Source organism: Monomorium pharaonis, chromosome 2, assembly GCF_013373865.1.
Source record: "Monomorium pharaonis isolate MP-MQ-018 chromosome 2, ASM1337386v2, whole genome shotgun sequence".
Lineage (NCBI taxonomy): Eukaryota > Metazoa > Arthropoda > Insecta > Hymenoptera > Formicidae > Monomorium > Monomorium pharaonis.
Genome location: NC_050468.1, coordinates 12,024,623 through 12,052,317, shown reverse-complemented (window position 1 = coordinate 12,052,317; position 27,695 = coordinate 12,024,623). Strand labels below are relative to the sequence as shown.

At 31.4% G+C, this 27,695-nt stretch overlaps 2 protein-coding genes across 3 annotated transcripts; both read right to left on the bottom strand.

Annotated features, from left to right (window-relative positions):
• Positions 1-5,078: 5,078 nt before the first annotated feature.
• Positions 5,079-12,034, bottom strand: LOC105832053 (chymotrypsin-2-like). Of its 2 annotated transcripts, none has more exons than XM_012672662.3 (8): positions 11,041-12,034; positions 9,434-9,756; positions 7,650-7,711; positions 6,934-7,028; positions 6,565-6,706; positions 6,307-6,411; positions 5,817-5,969; positions 5,079-5,644 (listed from the first exon to the last, which is right to left on the bottom strand). In XM_012672662.3, exons 2-8 carry the CDS (start codon positions 9,480-9,482, stop codon positions 5,354-5,356), a joined length of 897 nt encoding a protein of 298 aa, XP_012528116.1. In that variant the 5' UTR covers positions 9,483-9,756; positions 11,041-12,034; the 3' UTR covers positions 5,079-5,353. The 2 variants fall into 2 exon arrangements, with proteins under 2 accessions (XP_012528116.1, XP_036138261.1); XM_036282368.1 differs by lacking the exon at positions 11,041-12,034 and adding an exon at positions 9,833-10,034.
• Positions 12,035-16,176: 4,142 nt separating this feature from the next.
• Positions 16,177-21,090, bottom strand: LOC105834881 (chymotrypsin-2). Its single transcript, XM_036282369.1, has 7 exons — positions 20,984-21,090; positions 20,392-20,465; positions 19,634-19,728; positions 19,270-19,411; positions 19,023-19,127; positions 18,542-18,694; positions 16,177-18,369 (listed from the first exon to the last, which is right to left on the bottom strand). Exons 1-7 carry the CDS (start codon positions 21,030-21,032, stop codon positions 18,226-18,228), a joined length of 762 nt encoding a protein of 253 aa, XP_036138262.1. The 5' UTR covers positions 21,033-21,090; the 3' UTR covers positions 16,177-18,225.
• Positions 21,091-27,695: the final 6,605 nt, after the last annotated feature.

Genomic DNA, 27,695 nt, shown 5'->3' with positions numbered 1-27,695 from the left:
TGTGCTATAGAAATTATAAATATAATTTTACTTTCTAAGAAACAGTAGTACCTTCATAATTATGATTTTAAACCGTTTTCCTTTCAATCCTCTTTTAGACTATACAACTTTTGTCTGATATATTTTTTCTATGATAGTTTCAGGATTAATAATTTGTAATCTTTTAAATATTCCTGTATAATAAACAAATAAAATTTATTATTACTAATATATTAGTTAGTGCACTAAGAAAAATTAATAAAAATCCATTCAAAAAGTAACAAACCATGTTCAATAGAAAAATTTGTTTTGTATAACACAAAAAATGTAAATCTGATCATTAAAACAAAAAAAATTAGTAACCTTAAACAGTCATTGTTTCAAGTTTGACAAGACATAAGATATTTACATATGAGCATTAAAGTTTCTATTCAAAAAATTATCTAAATATTTTTCGTGAATATTCGTCAACGATCATCGCACGAGATTAAGTGTGTGAGTGCAATAATATAAATAAATATTAAAATAAGATAAGGCCAAATTGAATTAAATAAATGATATTGATTTTATAAAATCAGATATATATTTATTACTAGAATAAGTATTATACTTATAAGTGTATGTTATTAATATTTTTAAAAAGTACTAAAATATTTTTAAATTATAATAAAAAAATTTATATATAAAAGGATTTATTTCTTAGTTTACTTTTTTTTATATTTTTGTATTGTAAACTTTTCCGTTTTTTTGATAAAACAACATATACTGCACATTAAATAAAAATACAATATTTAAATACTTTTTTCATATTTTTTTCTCGTAAACATTTTTACTCGTACAAACATTTAAGTATTTTTGAATGTAGCTGTGATTGTTATTAATTATAAATTTGTAATTAATAATCGGAAATAAATATATAATCTTAATTTATAAATTTAGACAACAGAAACACAACATATTAATTATAAAATTAGTCAGATATACAATTAAAAAATGAATATAATCACGGACATTTTGTCGCCGTGCCATGTGAACTTTATTAATATGAATTAGCGCAAGACATTCTACCGTATCTCTTGATGACGGATTTGGATTTTCCCATAATCTCTTATCTCGTGTGATAAATTTTTCACGACTCTTTAATACGATTAAATCATTATTAAAAGAAGTATCACAATTCTTCTGATACAGTTCTTATCGATATAATAATTCAAACAAAATTACTTTTTTTAAGACAGTTAAAAAAAGGGCGCCAAGTGTGTGTACTTCTTTAAGGAAAATACCATAAATAAAAGACAAAAATTTGTTTTTTCTACAAAAATAATGATATGAAGTAAATGCGCCAACTATAAAAACAGATATTTATAAAAAATTTATTTATTATTACTTTTCAATACACGGAGAGAATTTCCTTTTAAAATTTACCCTCAAAATTTGATAATTGTGGGATAATGTGTGACCTCGAGAAATTTTACTATACTTTTTAGTAAAATTTACTATATTTTTAGTAAATTGTACTAAACATTATAGTAAAATTCCTCGAGGTTACACATTATTCCACAATTACCAGATTTTGAGGATAAATTTTAAGAGAAAATTCTCTCCGTGTATAAAAAAGCGTTTAAACGGGCTTGATAATTAAATGATTAAGATTAACCAACGGGATTATAACAAAAACTTGGTCATTTTTTCTATATTTCCAAGACTATGTTATTGATATCAATAAATATACAATATGCAAGAATATTAACGTGGCTTGAGTTTTGTTTTACTATTTATCAGTTTTTGCTTTACTTTCTATTATTATTGGTAACATTTTTTTTTAAACAATTTTTTAATAGATTTTATAGGATTTTTCTAAGTCTTTTTTTCAAATATACTTGGCTAATTGTATTGATCTTGTACCATTTTTGAATGCGTTTATGTATTTGACATATCTTTTTTATCTTTGTAAAGTTTTTGATAGATTATTATCTTTTTCATTATTTTATTTGTACAACTAATTTTTATATTGTATAACATTGATGGGTTTTGCGTTTTAACAACCCAGGCACGCCATTTTGCTTCACTATAATTCCGTTGGTTGATTTTAATTATTTAATCAAGCCCGTTTAAGCACTTTTTGTAATGTTAAAAAACTAGCTCTTTCACCCGCGCTTTACGCGGGCTCAAAAGCTCTTAATTCTTTTCCTGGCCTTTTTTTAGGGAAAAATGCATTTACGCACACCTGTCTCGTTTGCCGTACGACTGGGTTGTGTGAGACTAAAATATTATGCATTTTGAAACATCTTTTTTTTAATAAAAGTTTTTTTAAATTGATTATTTAAAAAATAATTTTATTTTTTTTAATTTACTTTCTTTTTTTTAAATCTTCACAATTTATATTTTTAAAAATATTCTTTAAGAAAACACTTAAAAAAAATAATTTTACCTTTTTTAAATTTCTCATGGATGACTGAAGTCTGTATGCCCATGAACTACTCCGTCATTTCTGGTCCCTTTCTCTTGCAATTGGTCTCATTTAGCATTTTTTCCGGAGATGGCTACTATGGGCTTGAATTTTTTGAAAACAAACAGTGTTACAAAAATAATAGCAAAAATATGCGTATGAATGTACCTTTTTTTTCATGTTTTTTTCCAAAACATCCATTAAAAAGATTCCCTAAATCTTTCTTACTTTCTAAAACTGTGCTTGATTTCCTCTCTTCCATTCTAAATATTTCTAAAAATTTACTTTCTTAAAAATCAAATTCAATTCTTTCCAAAATGACATTAAACATATTAAACTATCTACTAATTCACTTAATCTATTTTTTTTTTATTTTTGTCTATCAATAACTATATTAAATAATTAAGCCTTTTTCTCACACATCTAATTCTCAAAATCATAAATTCAATAAAACTTTTTTTATGTGTGTTTGTTTGTTTGTTTGTGTTATATAAATAACTATTATATATTCAATAGTTAAACCTTTATCTCACACATCTAATTTTCAAAATGCTAAATTCAATTAAACTATGTCTATGTGTGTTTATTTGTGTGTTTGTGTTTGTGTGTGCGTATGCTTTTTTTTGTATGCACTAGAACAACACAGGCGCGCGCTACGCGCGCGCTATTTAGTTCTTTACTTTTTAAAAATAATAATTGCAATAATAATTATCCTTTCTAAAAAAGGGCATGGCATCGATACTCGCATCTCTCGAAGTATTGTTGTCGCTTTTCCGCGATGCCGATTAAACGTGTGTGAAGTTAGCATCTCAAAGTTTAGCATCTCAAAAAATATTGCAGAATTACTTGCATCCAGCATAGTTCTACAGTTCTTGATAAGTTTCAACAATAGTTACGTTGAATTACGTATTTTAAATAAATTTTTATAAATGAGATGCTAACTTCCAAAATCACATAATAGCACCTCACCGTATTTTGAATATACGACCACAATATGTTTAAAAAATGTTTCAATTAATTATATCACCGGAACTCTTTAGAAACTTATTGTACGCGTCCGGAACTATATGAGAAATGCGTTAAAAGAAATAGAAATGTCGATATTCGACCAGCATCTCACGACTAGCCCTCAAAATTCAAGTTTTCCGGGCAAAATAATTGTTTAAACAATGTTTTAATTAATTATATCACCGGAACTTTTTAGAAAATTATTGTACGCGTCCGGAACTATATGAGAACTGCATTAAAATAAATAGAACTGTCAATATTCAACCAGTATCTCATGTCTAGACCTATAAATATAAGTTTTCCATCTAGATAGTTGTTGAAAAATATTTTTAAAATTTTTAAATTAATTAATTTTGTCTATCTGAGATGCTAGTTACACTAAATCCACGTGCGCAGACGTACACGCATATATATATATATGTTTTGTAACAAAAAATTATTTTTTCATTAATTTAATCATCAGAACTATTGATAGGACGTCTCTAAGTCTAAACGATACATTTAGTCTTTTCTGTGGTCGTATATTCGAAATACGGTGAGATGCTATTATGTGATTTTGGAAGTTAGCATCTCATATATAAAAATTTAATTAAAATAGATAATTCAACGGAACTATTGTTGAAACCTATCAAGAACTGTAGAACTATGCTGGATGCAAGTAATTTTGCAGTATTTTTATGAGATGCTAAACTTTGAGATGCTAACTTCACACACGTTTAATCGGCATCGCGAAAAAGCGACAACAATACTTCGAGAGATGCGAGTATCGATGCCATGCCCTTTTTTAGAAAGAATCCGTTCTCCTAAAACAACACTCCCTAAAAACTATATTGGTGTATATGTTAAATCCTAATTTGTAACACCTTTTTTTTTTAAATTCATGCCCCTAGTAGCCTTCCCTGAAAAAAATGCTAAATTTTGACACCAGTTGCAAGAGGATCGGACCACAAATGAGTATTTCGCGGGCATACACACTTCAAACATTCATACATATATTTTGGCCTATTGTTTTGAAACAACGTGTTTTTGACAAATTCAAGCCTATAGTAGCCGTCCCCGAAAAAATGCAAAATTTTGACACCAGTTGCATAAGGATCGGATCACAAATAACTGGTCAGGTCAGTCGCGAGTCTTCGCCTAATTTTACAACCGGCCTATCGTTAATCCTGAGGATTTTAGTAAAGCAATACTTAGAACCTAAGTTTAAAGTTAGTCTAACGTTACACGCAAGAAGAATATCAAATCAATCTCTCGGGTTTGACTCGTGCAAATCATACTCTGAACATCTACATAATTATAGGTATCCGTCCGGACAAAACACCCACGCATAATTTCAATCGAGCTTCGCTCTAGCGAACTCGCTTGATTTTACAATTCTCTCTTACAATAAGAATGTATTTTACAATATACAAACGTAAGCAATACAAGAGTATACGCAATAGAGTATACGCGTCGAACAATACGAACTTTGCTCTTAATAATAAATAGTCCCAGCAATTACTTTTTTCGATGGAAACACTGTACAAAAAATAGTGTTTAAAATATTGACAAGTTGTATAAAATTTGAGATTGGCCACAAAATATCTTGGACTGGTGCAAAAAATACAGTTGCAATTAAAAATTCAATTCATTTATTCACATATATGTACAATTCTAGATCGTTTTCATCTTTTTTAGTTTCTTTCATTTTCTTGCTTCTTTAGTTTCATGAACCAATAATTAGAAAATTATACAGAACGTAAAATAGAGTACAAATTATAATTGGCAGCAGGTGGGATTGATTTAAACTGCATGACCATCCAGCTAGCAAAATAACGCAAACTTTGCGCGAATAACGCAAACTTTGCACAAACTCGGGGAAACCTTTACAGCAAAATTACGACAAGGTATGTTCGCATTAAGCTTAGTTTTCGCTTGTTATAAATAGTACGACGCATATTTTATGCAAGTAACAGGGTAAAAATTTTTAAAAAACAAAGCAAAAGCAGTTACTTGTTTTAAAATTGTTTTTAAAATTGAAATAATCTTTGCTATAAAGCTTTTACGATATGTGATATTAGCAGGCCTGGCTAGCTGGGTATTAATCCAATCCAAATAAGAGGCGACACGTGTGCAGACGGTAGGGTAGCTGATTCCGGAGCAACCTTCCGCCCAGGATACTAATCCAACGAGTTTTCCATCAACAGTCAATGGACCACCAGAATCACCCTGGAAAAATCAACGCGTTTTTTCCAGTTTTAAATATTAAATTTTTTTATTGCGGTTTAAAATGTTCAATTATACTTAAAGAAAATCTCAATTTATAAATAATTAAATAAAAAATTTGAATAGAGAAAGATGAATCAATGTAATAGAAATTTCAATTTTAAATAAAACTTACTTGGCAAGATCCTTTCTCAATTGATGGATCGTATGCGCAAACTTGTGTGGGATGGACATTGTATCCTATATTATTGTATATATATTTGCAGTAAATTTGATCAGCGATCAGAATGTTGACTCGTTGTAATTTAACAGTGGTTGGCCCTCCTTCCTATAATTTCGTAATAATATTTGTAAGTGGTAAGTAATAACATTTATGAAATAATATTTATCATTTTTTTTAGCGGTTTCTGCTTCATTGATCAAAGGCTATTATTTTCTTTACTTTTTATATTTTTAAATTATATATAAGGTCAACGAGTTTCATGATAATCAGATCTTTTTTTTATTCCGTTGATCTATTAAACTTTGAATTTTTTAATTTTAAAAATAAAATTCAATGGTCTTTAAAGCTTTAGAACATAAGCTTAAAGCTTTAGAACATAAAATTTCTATAGGTTATTTTATTAGAAAGCGCTTTCAAAAAGTTAAAAAAGCCAAAGACTTACCCAAAGTCTACCCCATCCTGACATAACAGCAATATCATTAGGTTTAACGACGTAACCTTTTGGTGGCAGGAGAACACGTTCAAATTTTTCAAAAGACCTATCCGTCTAAAAAGCAGTTTCTGCTTAAAATTTATAATTTTTAATTACAAAATAATGCAATTTGCAAAAATATTTATTAATTCTAATTTTCTTGTGTAAAGTAAACAGATTTAAGTTTTCAATTTTTTTGTATAAAAAAAAAATTCATGTCATGCTTACCTTTAGTAAAGCAATATCGTTAATCCAAGAATTCTTTGCATTATATTCTTCGTGTATAATAATTCTGACGACATTATGCTCTGATTTCGGTTGAGTTAAGTTAATGGTGCCAGCAACAACTTTTATGTCTTTGGCATTTCGACTACAAAATTTAATTTCTTAAATTTTATCGAAATGTGTATAATAAGTATATTATATTTCTCACAACATGAAAATAATATTTACCATTAATGTATTTGTAAGAAAATTATAAGAAAAAAAATATATCAGTGTGATACACAAATACATAAAGAGAGAGAGAGAGAGAGAGAGAAGAAAAAGAAAAAATGGAAATTATTTTATTAAAAATATCATTAATGATAATATTACCCATCAACACAGTGAGCTGCGGTAATAACGTAGTAATCGTTCAGAATTGATCCACCACAAAAGTGGATAGAATAATATTTTCGTTGAAGAGAAACCTGTGAAAATCACACATCCTATTAATTATTATAATAGTTTCATGTGTTTTTTAATTACAGGAAAAAATATTTATACTTGTATATTTATATACAACAAACATGTTATTCATATAAAGAAAAAAGTCGCTGATACACGGATTTTCTAAATTAATATGGAATATTTCAGAAATAAAGTATTGCATTTATTACATTAATAATTGTTATATTAATACTAATCAAAATATGATGTATTTAGATAAATAAAAAAGTTTTTACTGTTTAGCTAATAGCTTTTACGATTATCGCTCTTACAGTATCATACCACTGCTAATGCATATGACAATATTTGTTGTAATAATCTTGAAAAAATGTCTTTTTCAAACTACGTGTAAATAAACAATAAGCAGTTACATAAAACTAGTTGGACAAAAACTTTAATTATTGCAAATTATTACGAGACAGTAAAAACTGCTATACTACCTAAAAGAAGACGCTTTCTAGTATAAATTTAGTATTTTAAAGTTTTAGTTTTAGCTTTTGTTTAAGAAATATAGCTCAAAAACAAAATAGTGCAAATATTAGCAACTTTTTCTAATAGTGTTTATTTATTTTCATAATAAATTGATGTTTACTAACGTGTACCTGATATGGAATCTCGCCTGGTTTAGCATCATTCCCATTTACGATCGTGGGAAGAACTCTAGCTGCAAACAAGTAGTATTAATTGTTATTTATATAAAATTATCGGTAATTATTTAGTTTAAGAACACCGTGACAATAACCTTGTCATATATTATCAAGAACAACTCTGAGTAACTTTCCTTATAACTTAATCGGCGGTCATTGTTTGTTAAAAAGTTATTAACAAAAAAAGTTTAAAAAGTATTTGTGTAGAATAGAACAACACACACACGGGGAGGTGCAAAAAAAACGAGAGGGGTTCCGCCCCTGCCCCTGCGCTCCATTCTCGTAATTTTTCCTAACTCTAACCTAAACAATTTTATGTTGCTATTTGGATAATACAAAACATTGGAAAACGAACAGCGTGGATTTTGTTTGGCGTGGAAAATCGCTAATCCATTCGTCACTTTTACCGTAATATTAATAAATGCTTGTACTGTACCACATGGGTTTATAATTTTCCACGCCAAACAAGATCCATGTTGTTCATTTCCAATGTTTTCGCATTATCCAAATAGCGACATAAAATTGGTTGGGTTAGAGTTAGGAAAAATTACAAGAGGAGGTGCAGAGGGAGAAGCAGAGCCCCTCCTCCGCTCATGCATTCTCTATATCATATAACTTCACGACTTTTCGTGCAAAACGTAATCCTTATAAACATATAATTTTGAAAAATTACATGTAATTCATAAAACTTCTTGTGTTTATAACTTTCTAATAAACAATGAGCGACGGCTAAAACCTTTTATACATTACTCAGGATCATGATCTTGATAACATATGTCAAGGTCAAGATCATTAAGGCATGATCCCCTATTCGGCATTTTTACCGAAAATCTATTAATTTATGTGTACTTTATAAAAATTAATGCGGAGATGTAGGGGGTATACGCTTTAACACTCTCATTATATAGATTCACTGTTCCTTTACATTTGATTTACGTTCCATAATTAGTGAAGCTTCCTAACCAAGAGTCAAATATTTTTTCAAATAATATTTTAAACTTTTTAAATGTAAAATAATTTATGAAATTATTACATAAACATTAAATAAATATTACGTAAATATTATTTTTAACGATTTATTAAAATGTTGAGTTAATATTATAAAACACACACACATCAATTAAGTATTATATAAATATTTATCCTAAATCATTATTTTAAATGATTAATTTTTGTAACATAAATATTAAATCAATATTAAATACATGTTTTTTTAAATATTGTTTTAACAATTTTTTTATGTAATAAATATTACATTAAAATTACATAAATATTAAACAAATATTACTTAAATAATTTTCTTAAATCATTATTTTTAATAAAAAATAAAAGAATTATAAATATTAAATAAACGTTAAATAAACGTTTAATAAATATTTTTTTAATTCATTATTTAGAATAAATAATTAATATAAAACAAAACTTTAATAAATTTTAAATAAATATTAATATAAAACAAATGTTTAATAAATTTTAAATAAATATTATTTGTACAATAAACACTAATAATGTAAAAATAATTAAAAATAAATGTTTAAAAAACGTTTAAAAAATATTTTGTGCTCATTGAATAGTGGTCTAGTCCAAAATTGTAAGTTTCACCACTGCCACTTTAATCAATAAATATGAATAGTAATACGATACGAATATAAATAAATAATATAAAAAACAATTATATATATGTAGTTAAACAAATAATTACCAATTAACTTGAAAGATTATTACTCGAATACACATACCATGACAGAATGCCAGAAGACTAAGGAAACACAAGATTTTCAAAGCCATTGTATGACCACTGACTGCTTGATTTAAAATCACGTTGACGCGAATTTATATGTACTTCTTTTTAATTCCATTGCTCCATTTACGTTTAAATTATTTAATTATTAACAAATTCTTTTAAGGAAACCAAATTAGATAGATCAATAATAAAGTAATATATTGGATATTTACTGATACTGATTGTAAAAAATCAATCGTCTTGATAAATACGTAATATTCCCAGCTAATCTTTGATATTTCTGAGATATTTCGTTTGTATCCTAAAACTGCCATATATCTGTAATGGGAAAAGAATGTTATTCACAGAATCATCAAATGTCCCCTAAAATATCTGAAATAGTGTATGAACGTACATTACGTTTTCGACTGGTGCTGGGTTAACCCGTCTCAGGTTCTTTTCCTTTAGAACTGGCCAATCACAGATATTCCTTTCTTTAGAAGAATGGCTGTGATTGGCCTTATGACGTTATTAATTGCTCTTGGAGTGATTAAACCAAACCGGTCAAAAACGCTATATATGTGCATACGATAAAAATATTCATAGAATATATAGCCAGATTTTAACGAAAAATTTGTGAAAAATGGTAACAAATTTTTACTTTTTTCAACTAAAAAAAACATGTTTGGTTTTCATGCGATGCAAAAGGTTCGCACTTAACAAATCAAACTTTCGCCTAGAGATTTTCAAAGTAGAGTCTTTGCCTTTTAATTAAAAAAAAAAGTACATGTAATTTGGATGATTTTTCGCAAAGTTGCATCACTTTGAAGATTGCCTAAAAATTTGGTCAAAAATCTCGTTTTTTTGCGCCAGTGTATATATATACACCTATATTACAAAAATCTAAGATAATACTTTGGATAATGTAAGATAAAAATTAGTTAGCTCATGACAATCGCTTCTAGACTTTTCTTGCAAATAGCCAGCTCACGAAAAATGCTTCTGGCATTTTTTAAAAACTAGCTACTCATGATGTACACTTCTGGCAACAAATTAAAAATTAGCTAGTTTATGACAATCGCTTCTAGCACTTTTCTTGCAAATAACCAACTCACAATAAAACCCCTCTGGCATTTTTTAAAACTAGCCAACTTACAATGTACGCAGCAAATTAAAAATTATCTAGCTCATGACAATCACTCTAGCACTTTTCTTGCAAATAGCCAACTCACGATAAACGCTTCTGACATTTTTTAAAAACTAGTCAGCTCACGAATTACACCTGTGACACTTTTTAAAAATTTGCCAGCTCACGATTTACACCTCTCACATTTTTAAAAACTAGCCAGCTCACGACTCACGCTTCTGGCAGCAAATTAAAAATTAGCTAGTTTATAACAATCGCTTCTAGTACTTTTTTTTGCAAACAGCCAGCTCATGATAAACGCCTCTGGCACTACTACTACTACTACTATACTTCAAAAAAGAAAGTAAAAAATAACAAATTTTACATGTAATCACGTTGCAATAATTTTATATGTTTATCCTTTTTTACAAATGCAGATTAGAAATATAACGTGCAACTATACAAAATATACAATTAAAACAAAGTTGCAAACTTACAGGTCTGTCCCAACTCGGCTCGCGAAAATCGTGACTCATGAGCCGTAGTGATTTGTGAGTCGAATGCACTTGGCTTTTACCTCTCCCGCCTCTTCGCCCACTAGCCCGCCGCTGCTGTTTCGATAGAGTGAGACGGAGAATAAACTGAAAGTTAGGCGTTTCGTCTATCCTTTTTTGTTTACTTTCTGTCTCTATTGAAACGGCGCGTGGCGAAGAGATAAAAGTGCATGGCTCGGCGGCCGAGTCGTCGATCGCCTACATGACGCAATGTCAGAGTGTGTTGCGATTCCAAGTCAGAGCGCGCGCGCTCTGACCCAAAGATCTTCTTTTACATGATTTCGTCAATACATTGTCCGGTTTTTCCCATCTTACAAACACATTATCATTGGGGATGATTTTAACTGTAATTTTTTTACTAACAACTTTGAAGCCACTTATGTGAACTTATGCCTAGTCTTTCTTTTCATATTGTTGACTTTGCTGCCACCCACCACACAGCATTGTCGGACTCATGGCTTGATGTTTTTGCTGTAAATGATGCAAATAGGGTTCTCAAATTCCCCAAATATGTCCCCCAATCTCGTCGAGCCTCTTTATTATTGGCCATGACAAAATTTCACGGAGAAAACGGCCTGAGCGAATTCTATTAACTTGATTTGAATTGGAGAAGATATTAATTCACCAGTTAAAGTCTTCCTGCAGATGCAAGGGGATTTTCATAACTGCCGAGTAGTCTTTGTTGCATTTTGAAAGTGACAAAATTTTTCTCTTTCGAAATTTTTGGTATAGAAGAGTCCATATTGAACTGCTGCAGCCACTGAAACTAGTGAACCAATAAAGCTAGCAAATTTTTATATAGTACAAGTTATTTTATGAGCTGTATTTGTAGTTAGAAGAAATAATATATCTCAGTGTTGGAGTGGGATGCAATAGACTGCTCTTTAGAATTAAATACAAAACCCAAGTATTTACATCTACATGATTCTCTTATAAATAATTAAAAGATATAATAAGAATAATTATATACTAAAATACTATTAACAATAATAAAGATTTTTAATGATTAATCTACAATTATTTATAAGAGAAATGTATTTCAATTAGTTACTTGATGTTACTTAGGGGGATTCAATTCTCTCATACGTGTAGTACGCGTGACGCTCCTAAGATGAAAGCCTCTCGCGTTTTGTTTATAGGTATCTTGTGAGTCGACGCGCGGTGAGAGGACAGTGGGCAGTGACAACAAAATCGGACCGAAATGTACAAGTAAATGAGCTCTGTACTACGGATTGAAAACTCTCCGCGGAGATGCGTATATTACAAGTCGGACGATTTTTGTAAAAATATTCGAGGCTGTGGCCAAGCCGAATGGTAATGCAGTAAATTGATAGGTTGTGTTACGTCATTGAAAACGTAGGTATTTTCTATGTACTCTTATAATTGGCACTAGCAGATATGTGTCCTCGAGATCGATTGTAGCCATGTACGTCCCTGGTAGCATAAGGCAAATAACGATTCTCCAGTCCTCTAATTTGAAGTGGAGGCACTATGTATTTGTTTAACTTCCTTAAGTTTAAAATAAAGCGCTTGCCACCTAACGGTTTGTTTAGAAAAAAATGAGGACAGGAATTAATTAGCACATAGTACAACAGATTCGATGGCTTCCTTAGAGCTTATGTTCTATTTCTAAATCACAGGCAAGTGCGGTAAACCGCGAGAATTTCATTTCTCGCAGAAAGGGGGGAGGAAATGAATCAAATAGTATGCTATAATCCTGAATTGCAGCTAAAACTACTGGATCGGTAGTAATAGATAGCCATTGCTCAAAGAAGTTACGTAGACGACTTGTCGATGGACCATTGCTTAGCGATGGTATCAGGATCGAGAGCGAAACTGAGAGCCGTGACGACGGCTCTTGGAATAAGGAGCTCCCGATCTGCAAACCGAGGATAGATGAACGGAAGCTTTCTGCTTTCTCACTACTTTTTTGGTTGTGCGCGACTAGTTTTGTCGTGGTAAAGTTTGCTGTCTGACAGGTTATAGGGTTTTATTGCCTGGAAGTGAAGTTGTTTTTACTGCCTCTCGTCCAGCCTTTTGACATGTCTATGCCGCTTTAAGAGTTTGAGAAAAATCCTGTTTGAACAGGAATTCATCCACTGAGGCTGACTCAGCAGCGTTCTTACCTATGGCACTTAAGGATGGTGTGGTGAACGTTCTCTGAGTCAGAGACAAACGGAAATAGTGATCAAAAAGCAAATGCTATCTGCGAAGCGAGCTAGGGCTGATTTGGTATCCTCATGAGAAGACTGCGTGATATCTTGATTGAGAAGAATAGACATATCTGATGCAAGGGCGTTAAGACAAGCGCCCACTTGTTCCTAGGCACGCGGTAATCGTCGCGTTTTAGGACTGAGGGAGTTAATGCAGAAACGAACTTTCTGTTGAGTTTTGGGAGCGCTAATATTGCGAAGTTGTCCTTGACCTCGTATTTGGCGAGTAGTTTGGTACATACGTCCTCAGAAAGGCAGCTTCGAGAAATTGATTGTAGAATAAGCGGATTGCAGGTCGTAGATATCCGGGACGCTTCTATTCCCCCAAAAAGCTCCCTGGCAAGAGCGGTTTCCGGATTATCCGGAATCTCAGATTCCGTAAGTGTTGTGCCAGAAAAGTTGGCGAAGGATATCATATTGGTAGCAGGACGTCTCTCATCGCTGCAGCTAGATGAGGCATGAACTATACAAAAATTAGAGAAAACAGATCGGTTATGTCTCATGTTTGCCAGTAAAGAGAAATCGAGAGAAAACTGAGTTGACAAGGAGACATACCTGATGCAATGTCGCAGTCAATATGTGTGACCGTCTGTTCCTCTGCAAGTTACTCAAAGGCAGGATAAGTCACAGAGGCCGACGTCGGTACCTTGTCCGTCGAAGGCTCCTCTGTTTCCTTCATCCTCTGCGCCTTCGCCGACAACGGAACTGCCACTAGAGGCGGGGAGACTTCCCGAGACTGTTGTTGGGAGAAGTTAGGATCGTTATCGCGGCAACAATTAGCCTGCGAATCCGATCGAGCATCTCTAAGAGATATATTTACCCCCCCTCTACATTTATGCCAAGTTTCATTAAAATCTGAATTTTTGAGTTTACGAGGTTCCCTTGTAAGGTAAACAGCATTAGCTGCCGTTGAGGACGAGGAAGGGGATGTGTGAAATTTGCTGTAAGGGGATAGCTCGGATAGTTACCGTTGTTCAATCAAATTTGGTCACGCTCGATAATGTTCGACTAATGGCTCGGCTATGGTTTGGCTCATTCGCGACATCGTGACGCAGTTGCGGCTGACGGAATCAGTTGAATTACGGTTTCTCCCGCTTTGCGCGGTTTTTACCCGGCGCTCTCGAAAGGATCCGTCTACCTTTAGTTTATATTAATCATAAATTCGACGTAAAAACTACATAGAAATTTTACGAATTTTAGAAACATCCTCGTAATATACGCGTATTCTCTAAATTTCTTAGAGTAAAATGTCACTAAAGCGTAAAATTTTACTCTAAGTGATAGTGAAAATACGACCACTCAAAGTAGAGTGACATTTTACTTCTTATAAAAGTGAATTTTTCGCTCAATATGTGTACTTTTTATTCGACTGGAGTAAACCTTTTACTTTTTTTTGGAGCGAATCGTTTACCCAATTAAAATGTGTAAATCATAAAAATATCAAATGACGGTCGTCTTCCTCATTGGGAATACTCTTTTGCATCGGGCATTTCTGCGCCAATTAGTACGCGGCGCACTAATATACTGCAGTTTAACTCTTTTGTAATAAAGAAATTATTGCTTGTCTTAATTGTGCTGCATCTTACTCCCGAGGTGATCTTTATATAGCGCGTCGGCTGCATCTTACTCCCAAAGATTAAGCTGCCTGTCGGCGACACCATGCACTAATTAACTGACAGACAAACGTACGATGTGTCTTGTACGGCGCAGTCACAATAAAGTGATTCTCCAATTACGAGTAAAATATTCACTCCAAGAAAATATTCTTTCCAAAATAAAAAGTGAAAATGTTCACTTCTTGATAAAGAGTGAAGGAATTCACTCTATAAAGATGGGAAAGTAACTCCAATTTGAATGACTCGGTGTGTTACCTAATATTATTTTAAGTAAGATTTTCACTCTAGAAAATTTAGAGAGACCGTTTTGCTGCACACTTGTACAGTAATATAATTAAATATAAAATCTTATTTAATATAAGTTTATTTTGCTCTTTATTATACAGAAATCATAATATTCATAAATTGATTATCCCTTAAAAATTATGTACATTACGATAAATGCAGTATGTTTTGATCAATTCTAATTTTTAAGACAAATAATTCCACATGCAGATTTATCCACAAATTATTCTCGTGGACACAACATTTATTTTACATCACCACACAAAGTTTTTTATGTTCGAAATATCCATGTAAATTTCCTATAAATATTTCTTAAGATATATCCACAGAAAATTTAATAGATATTTCAAGAATAAAAGAATTCGATGCAGTGGTGAAAAAAGAACATTGCATCTATGTGGATAATTTGTGAAAGAACCTGCATCCTCGTAATCCATGTAAATCACGTAGATTCCACGTGGATGTCACATAACTATTTTATTGGGATCAGATCTTGGCAGAAAACCAAAAAACAGAAAAGCAGAAAAACAATCAGAATTCGCCTTGGTAATCATTAGTTTCTGTATTCTACTATTTTGTTAACTCACACATATCGTCTTCATTGTCTTCTGATTGTTTTCTACTTTTCTGGTGTCTGTTTTTCTGCCAAAGTCTGAATTCTCCTCTACAATAAGAATGTATTTTACAATATATAAATATACGCAATACATTTTAATACAATGATACATTTTAAACAAGCGCATATTACATAATTACGTGTAAAATATTGTCAAGAAAATGCGTTTCTGCATAATCAAAATTGAATTCATAAAACATTAAATTGGTATTTTATGTAAAAAATGAAGAAACAGGCAAACTTTCTGCATATTTTCTACATTTACATTAGTTAGCAACATTTTTTTTATCGAAAGAGCATTTATTTTAAATTCAAGTTTTCAACGGCAAAAATATAAAAAATACGAATATTAAAGTATATAACTGTATTTCAAATTTAACTAATACGGATTCTTTTCTCTAGAAGACTCTAGATACATTTCCTTTAACGTTCAATACTCATTGCTCGAATTTCAATGGAGAGCGTCGAACAATACGGACTCTGCTCTCGAGAGTAGATAATCCCAGCACCCATTAATCGAAAATTAAAATTTTATTGTCGACCAATGCGGACTCTGTCTTCTTTCGAGAACAGTCCCAGTACCCATTGCTCAAAGCTCGAGCAAAAACGTCGAACAATACGGACTGTGCTCTCGAGAGTAGATAGTCCCAGCACCCACTGATCGAAAATTAAAATTTTATTGTCGACCAATGCGGACTCTATCTTCTTTCGAGGACAGTCCCAGTACCCATTGCTCAAAACTCGAGCAAAAACGTCAAACAATACGGACTCTGCTCTCGAGAGTAGATAATCCCAGCACCCATTAATCGAAAATTAAAATTTTATTGTCGACCAATGCGGACTCTGTCTTCTTTCGAGGACAGTCCCAGTACCCATTGCTCAAAGCTCGAGCAAAAACGTCGAACAATACGGATTGTGCTCTCGAGAGTAGATAGTCCTAGCACCCACTGACCGAAGATTAAAATTTGATTGTCGACCAATGCGGACTCTATCTTCTTTCGAGGACAGTCCCAGTACCCATTGCTCAAAGCTCGAGCAAAAACGTCGAACAATACGGACTGTGCTCTCGAGAGTAGATAGTCCCAGCACCCACTGATCGAAAATTAAAATTTGATCGTCGACCAATGCGGACTCTATCTTCTTTCAAGGACAGTCCCAGTAACCATTGCTCAAAGCTCGAGCAAAAACGTCGAACAATACGGACTGTGCTCTCGAGAGTAGATAGTCCCAGCACCCACTGATCGAAAATTAAAATTTGATCGTCGACCAATGCGGACTCTATCTTCTTTCGAGGACAGTCCCAGTACCCATTGCTCAAAGCTCGAGCAAAAATGTCGAACAATACGGACTGTGCTTTCGAGAGTAGATAGTCCCAGCACCCACTGATCGAAAATTAAAATTTGATCGTCGACCAATGCGGACTCTATCTTCTTTCGAGGACAGTCCCAGTAACCATTGCTCAAAGCTCGAGCAAAAACGTCGAACAATACGGACTGTGCTCTCGAGAGTAGATAGTCCCAGCACCCACTGATCGAAAATTAAAATTTTATTGTCGACCAATGCGGACTCTATCTTCTTTCGAGGACAGTCCCAGTACCCATTGCTCAAAACTCGAGCAAAAACGTCAAACAATACGGACTGTGCTCTCGAGAGTAGATAGTCCCAGCACCCACTGACCGAAGATTAAAATTTGATCGTCGACCAATGCGGACTCTGTCTTCTTTCGAGGACAGTCCCAGTACCCATTGCTCAAAGCTCGAGCAAAAACGTCGAACAATACGGATTGTGCTCTCGAGAGTAGATAGTCCCAGCACCCACTGACCGAAGATTAAAATTTGATTGTCGACCAATGCGGACTCTATCTTCTTTCGAGGACAGTCCCAGTACCCATTGCTCAAAGCTCGAGCAAAAACGTCGAACAATACGGACTGTGCTCTCGAGAGTAGATAGTCCCAGCACCCACTAATCAAAAATTAAAATTTGATTGTCGACCAATGCGGACTCTATCTTCTTTCAAGGGCAATTTCAGCACCCATTGCTCAAAGCACGAGCTCAGAGCAAGAGCGTCGAACAATACAGACTCCGTCCTTGAGAGAAAATAGTCCCAACAATCACTTTTTTCGGTGAAGACATTGCAAAAAATAGTGCTTGAAATTCTGACAAATTGTATAAAATTTGAAATTGACTACGAACTGTCTTGAACTGGTGCAAAAAATACAGTTGCAAATAAAAATTTAAGCCATTCATTCACATATATGTATGTACAATTCTAGATCGTTTTCATCTTTTTTAGTTTTTTTCAACTTCTTTCTTCTTTAGTTTCATGAACCAATAATTAGAAAATTATACACAAAGTAAAATAAAGTACGAGTCATAATTGGCAGCAAGTGGGATTGATTTAAACTGTATGACTCTTAATCCAATCCAAATGAGAGGAGACACGTGTGTAGACGGTGGGATAGCTGGTACTGGCGCAACCATTCGCCCAGGATACTAATCCAACGAGTTTTCCATTGACAGTCAATGGACCACCAGAATCACCCTAGAAAAAGCAACGCGTTTTTTCCAGTTTTAAATCTTGAATTTTTTCATTGCGGTTTAAAATGTTCAATTATACTTAAAGAAAATCTCAATTTATAAATAATTAAATAAAAAATTTAAATAGAAAAAGATGGATTAATGTAATAGAAACTGCAAGTTTAAATAGAACTTACGTGGCAAGATCCTTTCTCAATTGATGGATCGTATGCGCAAACTTGTGTGGGATGGACATTGTATCCTATATTGTTGTATATATATTTGCAGTAAATTTGATCAGCGATCAGAATGTTGACTCGTTGTAATTTAACAGTGGTTGGTCCTCCTTGCTGTAATTTCGTAATAATATTTGTAAGTGATAAGTAATAACATTTATCAAATAACATTTATCAAATAATATTTATGATTGCACAAATTTCTGCTTTATTGATCAAAGACTATTATTTTTTTTACTTCTTATATTTTTAAATTATATTTAAATTTAGCAAGTTTTATAATAATCCGATTTTTTAAATCTATTTGTTAAACTATTAAACTTTAAAATTTTTAATTTTGAAAAAAAAATTCAGCGCTCTCCAAAACCTTTAGAACATAAATTTTTTATAGATTATTTTGTTAAAAAGCGCCTTCAAAAAGTTAAAAAAGCCAAAAACTTACCCAAAGTCTGCCCCATCCTGATACAACAGCAATATCATTAGGTTTAACGACGTGATCTTTTGGTGGCAGAGGAACATGTTCAAAGCTTTCAAGAGATCTATCCACCTAAAAAACAGTTTCTGCTTGAAATTTATAATTTTTAATTACAAAAAGATGCAATTTGTTAATTCTAATTTTCTTATGTAAAAATAAACAGATTTAAGTTTTCAATTTCTTTGTATAAAAAGAAAATTTATGTCATGCTTACCTTCAGTAAAGCAATATCGTTAATCCAAGAATTACTTGGATCATATTCTTCATGTGTAATAATTCTGACGACATTATGCTCCGATTTTGGCTGAGTTAAGTTAATGGTGCCAGCAACAACTTTTATATCATTAGCATTTTCACTATAAAATTTAACTTCTTTAATTTTTATCGAAATGTATAATAAGCATATTACATTTCTTACGTCATGAAAATAATATTTACATAAATGTATTCGTATATAAGAAAAATATAATAAAAAAATATACTAATGTAATACATACATATATAAAGAGAGAGAGAGAGAGAGAGAGAGAGAGAAATGGAAATTACTTTATTAAAAATATTATTAATGATAATATTACCCATCAACACAGTGAGCTGCGGTAATAACGTAGTAATTGTTCAGGACTGATCCACCACAAAAGTGAAACGAAGAAGCTTTTTGTTGAAGAGAAACCTGTGAAAATCACACATTTTATTATTTATCACAATAGTTTTATGTTTTTTAAATACAGTAAGAAATATTTATATTTGTATACTTATATACAAACATGTTATATAAAGAGAATAGTCGCTGATACATGGATTATCTAAATTAATATGGAATATTACAGAAATAAAATATTGCACTTATTACATTAATAATTATTATATTAATACTAATAAAAATATAATGTGTTTAGATAAATAAAAAAGTTTTTACTAATTAGATAATAGCTTTTACAATCTCCGATTTACGTTTTCATCCGGGTTGGTGTCATACCAATTTGACTGCTAATGCATACGATAACATTTGTTGCAATAACCAAATATTACTTAAAAAAAAATGTCTTTTTCAAACGCATATATAAACAATAAGCAGTTACATAAAACTGGTCGTACAAAAACATTAATTATTGCAAAATACGAAACAGTGTGAAAACTACTGTATTAGAAAGATGATACTTGCTAGTATAAATTTAGTGTTTTTAAAGTATTACTTTTAGCTTTTGTTTTAGAAATATAGTCCAAAAATAAAGTAGTGCAAGTATTAGCGACCTTTCTCTAATAATAGTATCCACATATTTTTATAATAAATTCATTAGATAAATTTTATAGATAAATGTTTAGTAACGTGTACCTGATATGGAATCTCGCCTGGTTTAGCATCTTCCCCATTTACGATCCTAGGATCAAAGAACGGAAGAACTCCAGCTGCAAACAAGTAGTATTTATTGTTATTTATATAAAATTATTTAGATAAATATCTAGACAAAAAATAACTATATTTTTCAATTATTAGAATACATATTATCTTAGTCTTAAATAAAAAGTATAATCTTTTTAAATTATTTAAGATAATGTAAATAATATCAAAAATTAAGTGTTGCATTTAACTTCAACCTTCAAGTTATCATTTAGCCTAACACGAATTTTTCAACTTGGTAACAACGGGATTGCGTTTCAAAATTCAGTACTGAAAATTGTACATAATGTGAATTATTTTTAATAAACTTGTAGCTCTGATAATGTATATCAAAAAATAGTTCAAATTCCACATATCGGAACGTTGTGTTCTAGTCCAAAACTATAAGTTTCGCCACTGCCACTTTAATCAATAAATATGAAATACAACACGAATATAAATAAATAATATAAAACACAATCATATGTATGTAGTTAAACAAATAATTAGCAATTAACTTGAAGGGTTATTACTCAAGTACACACACCATGACAGAATGCCAGAAGACTGAGGAAACACAAGATTTTCAAAGTCATTGTGTGACCACTGACCGAAGCCTGATTTGAAATCGCGTTGACGCGAATTTATATGTACTTGTTTTTAATTGTATTGCCCCACTTATGTATAAGTACTTTAGTGATCAACAAATTTTTTTAAGAAAACTAGATTAGATATATCAATTATAAAATAGTATATTGAACATTTACTGATACACATTGTAAAAAATCAATCGTCTTGATAAATACGTGATTTTGTGTCACAAAAATTTTATTCGAAATGTTTCTGATTTGGTTCGCAACTTTATTATTTTTTTTTATTGAAAATATTAAAGCTAACGATGTAAATAATTACATTTATTTAATCATAACGTTATATTTGTAATTATATTTGTAATTATAGTTTTTTAATGAATTATTTGTTGAATAATTTTTTGTTTAAAGTATCATTGACGATATAATTATACGAAAAATTAAATATAAGCTTCAATACATATTTATGATTAAAAAAATATATATATACATATATGTTTGTAATATATATATAAATATCCCATATATAACATGGAAATAAATTTCCACACATGATTTCACAAATAGAGAATGTGAAAATCTTTATACATTATAAGAGCAGAGTTGGGTAATATATAGATATATAATTGTCACCATATAAAGTTCTCTTGCAAAGCGCGCGCGCTGTTTAATACAGTTTCCAAAATTTGCAGAAAGAAATTTATAAAGTTTCCCACTAACATATAGTAATAGTTAGTGTTAGTGTGTATATATATACATGTATGCATGTATAGTATGTTTAATAAATGTGCGTGATATGAGCAACATTTATATTTTATATGTTTCTCTGATCAGTATCATCATAAAAATTACAATATTTATATTAATAATAAAACGTAATATTATTTTTGATAAAACATGTTTCAAACAATTTATTTATAAATTTTAATTACACAGGCACACAAAAAAAAGTGATTGGTCCGGCCCACTAGACTAGTCAATCCTTATATATTTCGACCCGCTGAATCCGAATTCAATGTCAGAATTGCTACACTTCATTTTTTTCTTAAAAAAAGTATTATTTTTCGCAATAAATTAATTTACAGTTTTTCGGGGAAGCTAGGAAGGGGAGGGGGATTGTAAAATGCGCTTGAGCATTAAAATTTAGCTTAGTTTTAAGTCTGACTAATCCTGTCGGCGCGCAGTTTAAAATAAAGCTAAGAAAATTAAAAGTGAAAAGAATTATATCCATCACCAAGATCCGATGTAGACCGTTAGGCGATTTAAAAATTCATTGATATGTTTAATATATTACGGTCGAAATAATGTACTAAATTTCGTTTTGTATAAAACAAAAAATCTAAATCTTATCATTAAAACAAAAAAATAAGTAATCTTAAGCAACCATTGTTTGAAGTCTGACAAGACATGTTGTATTTGAGTATGGGCATTAAAGTTTCTATTCAGAAAATTATCTAAATATTTATTTTTCGTGAGTATTCGTCAGCGATCGCATGAGATTAAGTGTGTGAGTACAACAATATAAATATTAAAATAAGACCAAATTGGATTAGATGAATAATTGATTTTACATCAGTAATTTTTTTTTATCAGATTTTATATCAGATATACATTTATTACTAGAATAAGTATTATACTTATAGGTGTATATTATTGATATTCTTATAAAGTACTAAAATATATTTTTGGAAGAAACTTATATATAAAAATATTTATTTCTTACTTTTTATACTTTCTTCTTTCATATGTTTGTATTGTAAACTTTTCCATTTTTTTGATAAAACAACATTGCACAATAATTAAAAATACAATATTAAAAAATTCTTTTCATGTAACCTTTTTCTCATAAACATTTTAATACGTCCAAACATTCGAGTATTTTCTAATTTAGCTATGATTGTCATTAGTTATAAACTTGTAACTAATCATCGGAAATAAATTTATAAGCTTAGTTAATAAATTTAGACAATAGAGACGCAACGTATCAATTATGAAATTAGCATTGGTCAGACATATATACACACAGTTAAAAATATAACCACGGTCGTTTTGTCGCCGTGCCATATGAACGTTACAGGTATGAATTGGCGCACGATATTCTATCGTATCTCTGAATGACGGATTTGGATTTTCCCTTAATCTCTTATCTCGTTCGATGAATTTTTCACGACTCTTTGATACGATTACATCTTTATTAAAAGAAGTATCACAATTCTTCTTATCACAGTTCTTATCGATATAATAATATCATTTTATTTTTACACTTATGATAACTTATTATTCAATGAAACCCATAATGAGTTAGTTCTTCGTAACTCAATAGATAATATTATTCTTTATTTTCGCAGAAGTAATCTATCGATTAGAGTTATCGCTCCAATTAATTGCTGTTCGCAAACAACTTACATATTTCTAGATTGCATATGAAAAACTGTAACACTCTCATCACCTATCTAATTTTTTCAGAAAAATTAATTTTCTAACTAGATTTGTTACACCATATTATATTGAATTATATGTAAAGAATGAATTGTTGAAGTTTCATAATAATTAACTAAAAAAAATTATTTCAAAAATTGGTATTGCACAAGATAATAATTTGTCGAAAATTATAAGTTACGTTGTGTTAAAAACTTAAACAATCTCCTATTAAAAATTTCACTTGCAACGCTAATTTTAATTTTCAGGAAAACGTTTTAGTTGCAATAACTCAAAAAGTTTATTTAATTTTGTACTAGAATTGTTCAAAAACTAATGCCTCACATTTTTTAAATTGAAAATTGTTTATTCGACATAAATGAAATTTACATTAAGTAAAAGCTTACATAAAAATCTGAGGCAACACATTTTAAACAATATCCTAATATATTAATTCTACATATCAAAACTTTATAATTATTACAACTACGTAAACTTATATTGCTGCTATCTTTTTTGTAAAGCAGCACACTTTCAATAAAATTTATCAAATATGCCTGGCAAGCATAATTGTCAAGTCTATCGGAATGTACATTTAGAGAAAATATGGTTACAATTATTATAATATAACTGCAACACAGGCGCACAAAAAGAAGTTGTCTGAATAAAATACTCCTCTAGACTATCTTTATGTATTTTGACGTGCTGAACACGAATTCAGTGTTAGAATTGCTCCTTTTTTTGTGTGCCTGTGTAATGTATGGTCATTTTCCATGTCAACTAATTTATATATATGTAGCGAGTATTAACCAATTTATTAATTTAAAATACATTGAATTAGGCAAATAAATCAAGCAAAGTGTTAGTATTTACTGCAATAACAATCTATATATTTTTTTAGAAAATGTTAATCTAGATTAAAAATCGTTTTGACTCTGCATTGAGTCATCACTTCTAACTTACATTGCATTAATGCAGTAAAATTGTATCACTCGAGACGAAATCCGTACAATGACGTTATCGACAAAATATTTTTTTTTTTTTGTTCAAGCAAAACAACAAATCATGAAAAAGTCAAAATAACACAAAATAAATCGTAATTGACCAAACATTTTTAATCATTATTTTGGAATCATCTTGATGTTATGACGATTTTTGTTGTGTTTGGAAAGGTAACTCGTTGAATATACTATTCAAATCTCTCTGTTTAATTACGTTGAAGTATTCTCTAATATTTCTGGTAAATTTTGGTAATAAATAGAGGAGACCGGAGCAAGTTCATTAACTTTTTAGAATTTCAATAAAATAAATAAAATACATAGTTTTAAACATTTGTTGCAATTAAAGTACTATGTAGCAATGATAGAAACAATCTTTCTCTACATTTTGATCCTATCGACAATATTGTAAACGGTATTGCATAGTTTCGTCAGTAATAATTAAGATAACAACACATAGTATGACTGTGTATCTGCCCCCGGCCAGGCGCGCTGATAGTTCGGGGCAAATCAGCATTACATAAAATACATATAACTATGCTCTGTGAAGAGTATTAAACCAAGAAATTATACAATATTTAAATGTTAAAAATTTTATTTAAACTTTGAAAAAAACCATTTTATATAAATATACTTGATATTTATCGCAGCCACACTTAAATTATTATATATTAAAGTAAGTCAATATATGCGTAACAAATGTAAAAATATGAAATAAATACGAACATATTATGAACTAAATTAACGAATTTGTTTAGTCTTCTGGTCTCCCATATGTTCATTTTAATAATTTTAAAAATAAAGTTTGTTTTATTGTTAAGTTCACTTTTAGAAAGAAATTTACTTTTATTATACAAAACCGTGTATCGAATATTTGCAAGAAACTTTATTCTAAATACTGCATTACGTAAGTTCATTCATTCACAGTAAAAAATGTCAAAAGAAAATTTTAAGAAAGTCTAAAACTTTATGTGATCTCTCAAACCAATTTTTTTCTTTCTTTTAGCTATAATATTTGTTCTATTTTAATGAGAATTGAAGATAAATATCTTTATAAAAAAAGTTTTATGATCCCACTTAAACTGGTTTTTTTTCCACAATAAGTATATAAACAAAACAATTTGCATACTACATACTCTAGCTGCGAATCTCCTCCAGTCTCCTTTATTTGAAACCGTGCCAAATTCTTTTTTTCAATTGACGAACCACTATCTTAACATATAATTGTTATAATTCAATAAGTACTAAACATTTTCACAGTAACCATTTCAAAAATAAAAAAAAAATTTATTCTTTTGCATCAACTTAATAGTTTATAATTCCGGTTATCTAATTCTTTCTTAATTCTGCGAGGCGTAGCATGTAAGGTTAAGTAGTAAAAGATCATCTAATGTTACGCCGAAACGTTATAATTGGACTATCTCTCATTTCCGATTTTCACTGCTGTTTGGTTGTGCCACATCAAAAAACGTATGTAAATAGCAATCTTATATGTGTTTATGATGTGTAAATATTCTTTTGTGCAAAAAGATGCATATACGAAAAAATAATCACATTAGTAGAACAGTGACGTATTCTTAGACAGAACAATGCAGTAAGATCAATCAATAGAACGTGTTCTTAATTATTTACAATACAAAAATTTAATTAAGCGCTTAATAATTTAATTTCTTTCATATCTAAAACAAGATTCCAAGGTATTAACAATAAAACACATATCAAATAATATAATTTTCTTTCAACTCCGTTGAATTCAGGATAAAATTCACTTCCATCGCGTCTTTATAATTTTCAAAAAAGCATAGGCGTCTAATCTCCTTTCAAGAACACGGAAAACAGTTCCTTGATGACTTCATAGCCACATGTGTCTTCGACCTTGGTAGACAATGGCGAGCGTCGTTTCTCAGGTTCCGCGAGCTCCCTCCACTGCACAGGTGCGATTCTCACGATTAAATTCTTTTCGTTATTCGTAATGGAAATATGGAATAATGCGCTCGGAATAACGGTCAACAGATTTTTTGTCTCGAATATATTTTATTATACATACATTAATGAAAATATATACATGGTAGACTGCAGCTTCTCGAAGCAGCGAAGTGTCAATATAATTAGCTACAGTATTCGTACGCGAATCTGTTTCATCTTATCTTTTTTCTTTTTTTTTTCTTTTATTTCCTGTTTCGACGACGTCCTCTCGAAAGCCGAGATTGTCGAGGTTGTCGGGAGGCACGTGTAGGCCGACACGTGTAGACCATGAATGCTGTTGTTGTTATTGTTGTTGTACATGAGAAACGTTTTTGGAGTTTTCGTTTATTTCTTAAAATAAACGGCTGATTGATAACGCGCGGGTCGAGCCGATTCGGCTTCCGAATCGTCCTCGGTATGTCACGACTATTGCGAGACTGATCGCGTTAATCCGTCGATACACGCAGCGGATACCGGGGATACTTTCGCTGACTTCGATTAATATCTTTATCTCCCTCGCGCTCTTCCTCTCTCTTTCACACGCCCTCTCGCCCTTTCATTCTTTACTCTCATTCGCATTCTCTCTCTTTCTCGCTTGTTTTTTTCTCCCTTCCTATCCTCTTTTCTCAGCCTATTCACAGCCTTCCTATTCAGACCTAATCAGCTTTCTCTCTTTTGCACAGCCAAACACTTGCACGATCACTCAGCGACATCAACGCTTCGATCTCTTATCTGCTTAATTAAACCGTTACAACACGATTCGAACGGTGACAACTGCGGATTATTACAATTGATTAAACTGTAAGTGGCGATCATCGAAAGTGTGAACGGTACTTTGTTCCCCCGTTCGCGGAAATTCAGACAGGTATCGCAGAATTTGAGAAGAACGTCCGGGCGAATCCCGCACGTTCCAAGTCAAAGTTTTTTCCGACAAGGCTCTCACATCTCTCGCAGACTAATCGAGGTCGCGGGCCAACGCAACCTCAACCCGATTAACGGCGATGATATCCCGGTTGACTGCAGTATGACGACGACTACTATAAATGTAATAGACGTCTCCGCGAATCTTCTCCGATAGGGGATAAATCGTCGATGCGCGCTACAGCTTACCCTGCCGGCCGCCTGACGCTCGGATGCCGCGCTACACTTTGGTTAAGCCAAACATCGTTCTACGTTAGCGTTACAATCTGTCGCGCGCGAGAGAACTCACGCTCGACACGACTACACGGATTAACTTCGTAACACTTCAGGCACTGCGATTGACTTTGTATTTTAAGTTTAGCCCGCG

Bases quoted from the DNA above. Each gene is read 5' to 3' on its own strand.
- LOC105832053 (XM_012672662.3), bottom strand. From the start codon at position 9,482: ATGGCTTTGAAAATCTTGTGTTTCCTTAGTCTTCTGGCATTCTGTCAT. The intron at 7,712-9,433 runs GTATGTGTATTC...ACTTGTTTGCAG, and splicing joins TCTTCTGGCATTCTGTCATG to CTAGAGTTCTTCCCACGATC. The intron at 6,707-6,933 runs GTAATATTATCA...TAAATTTTGTAG, and splicing joins GCAGCTCACTGTGTTGATGG to TCGAAATGCCAAAGACATAA.
- LOC105834881 (XM_036282369.1), bottom strand. From the start codon at position 21,032: ATGACTTTGAAAATCTTGTGTTTCCTCAGTCTTCTGGCATTCTGTCAT. The intron at 19,729-20,391 runs GTACACGTTACT...TGATTTTCACAG, and splicing joins CAGGCGAGATTCCATATCAG to GTTTCTCTTCAACAAAAAGC. The intron at 18,370-18,541 runs GTAAGTTCTATT...TGCTTTTTCTAG, and splicing joins TTGAGAAAGGATCTTGCCAC to GGTGATTCTGGTGGTCCATT.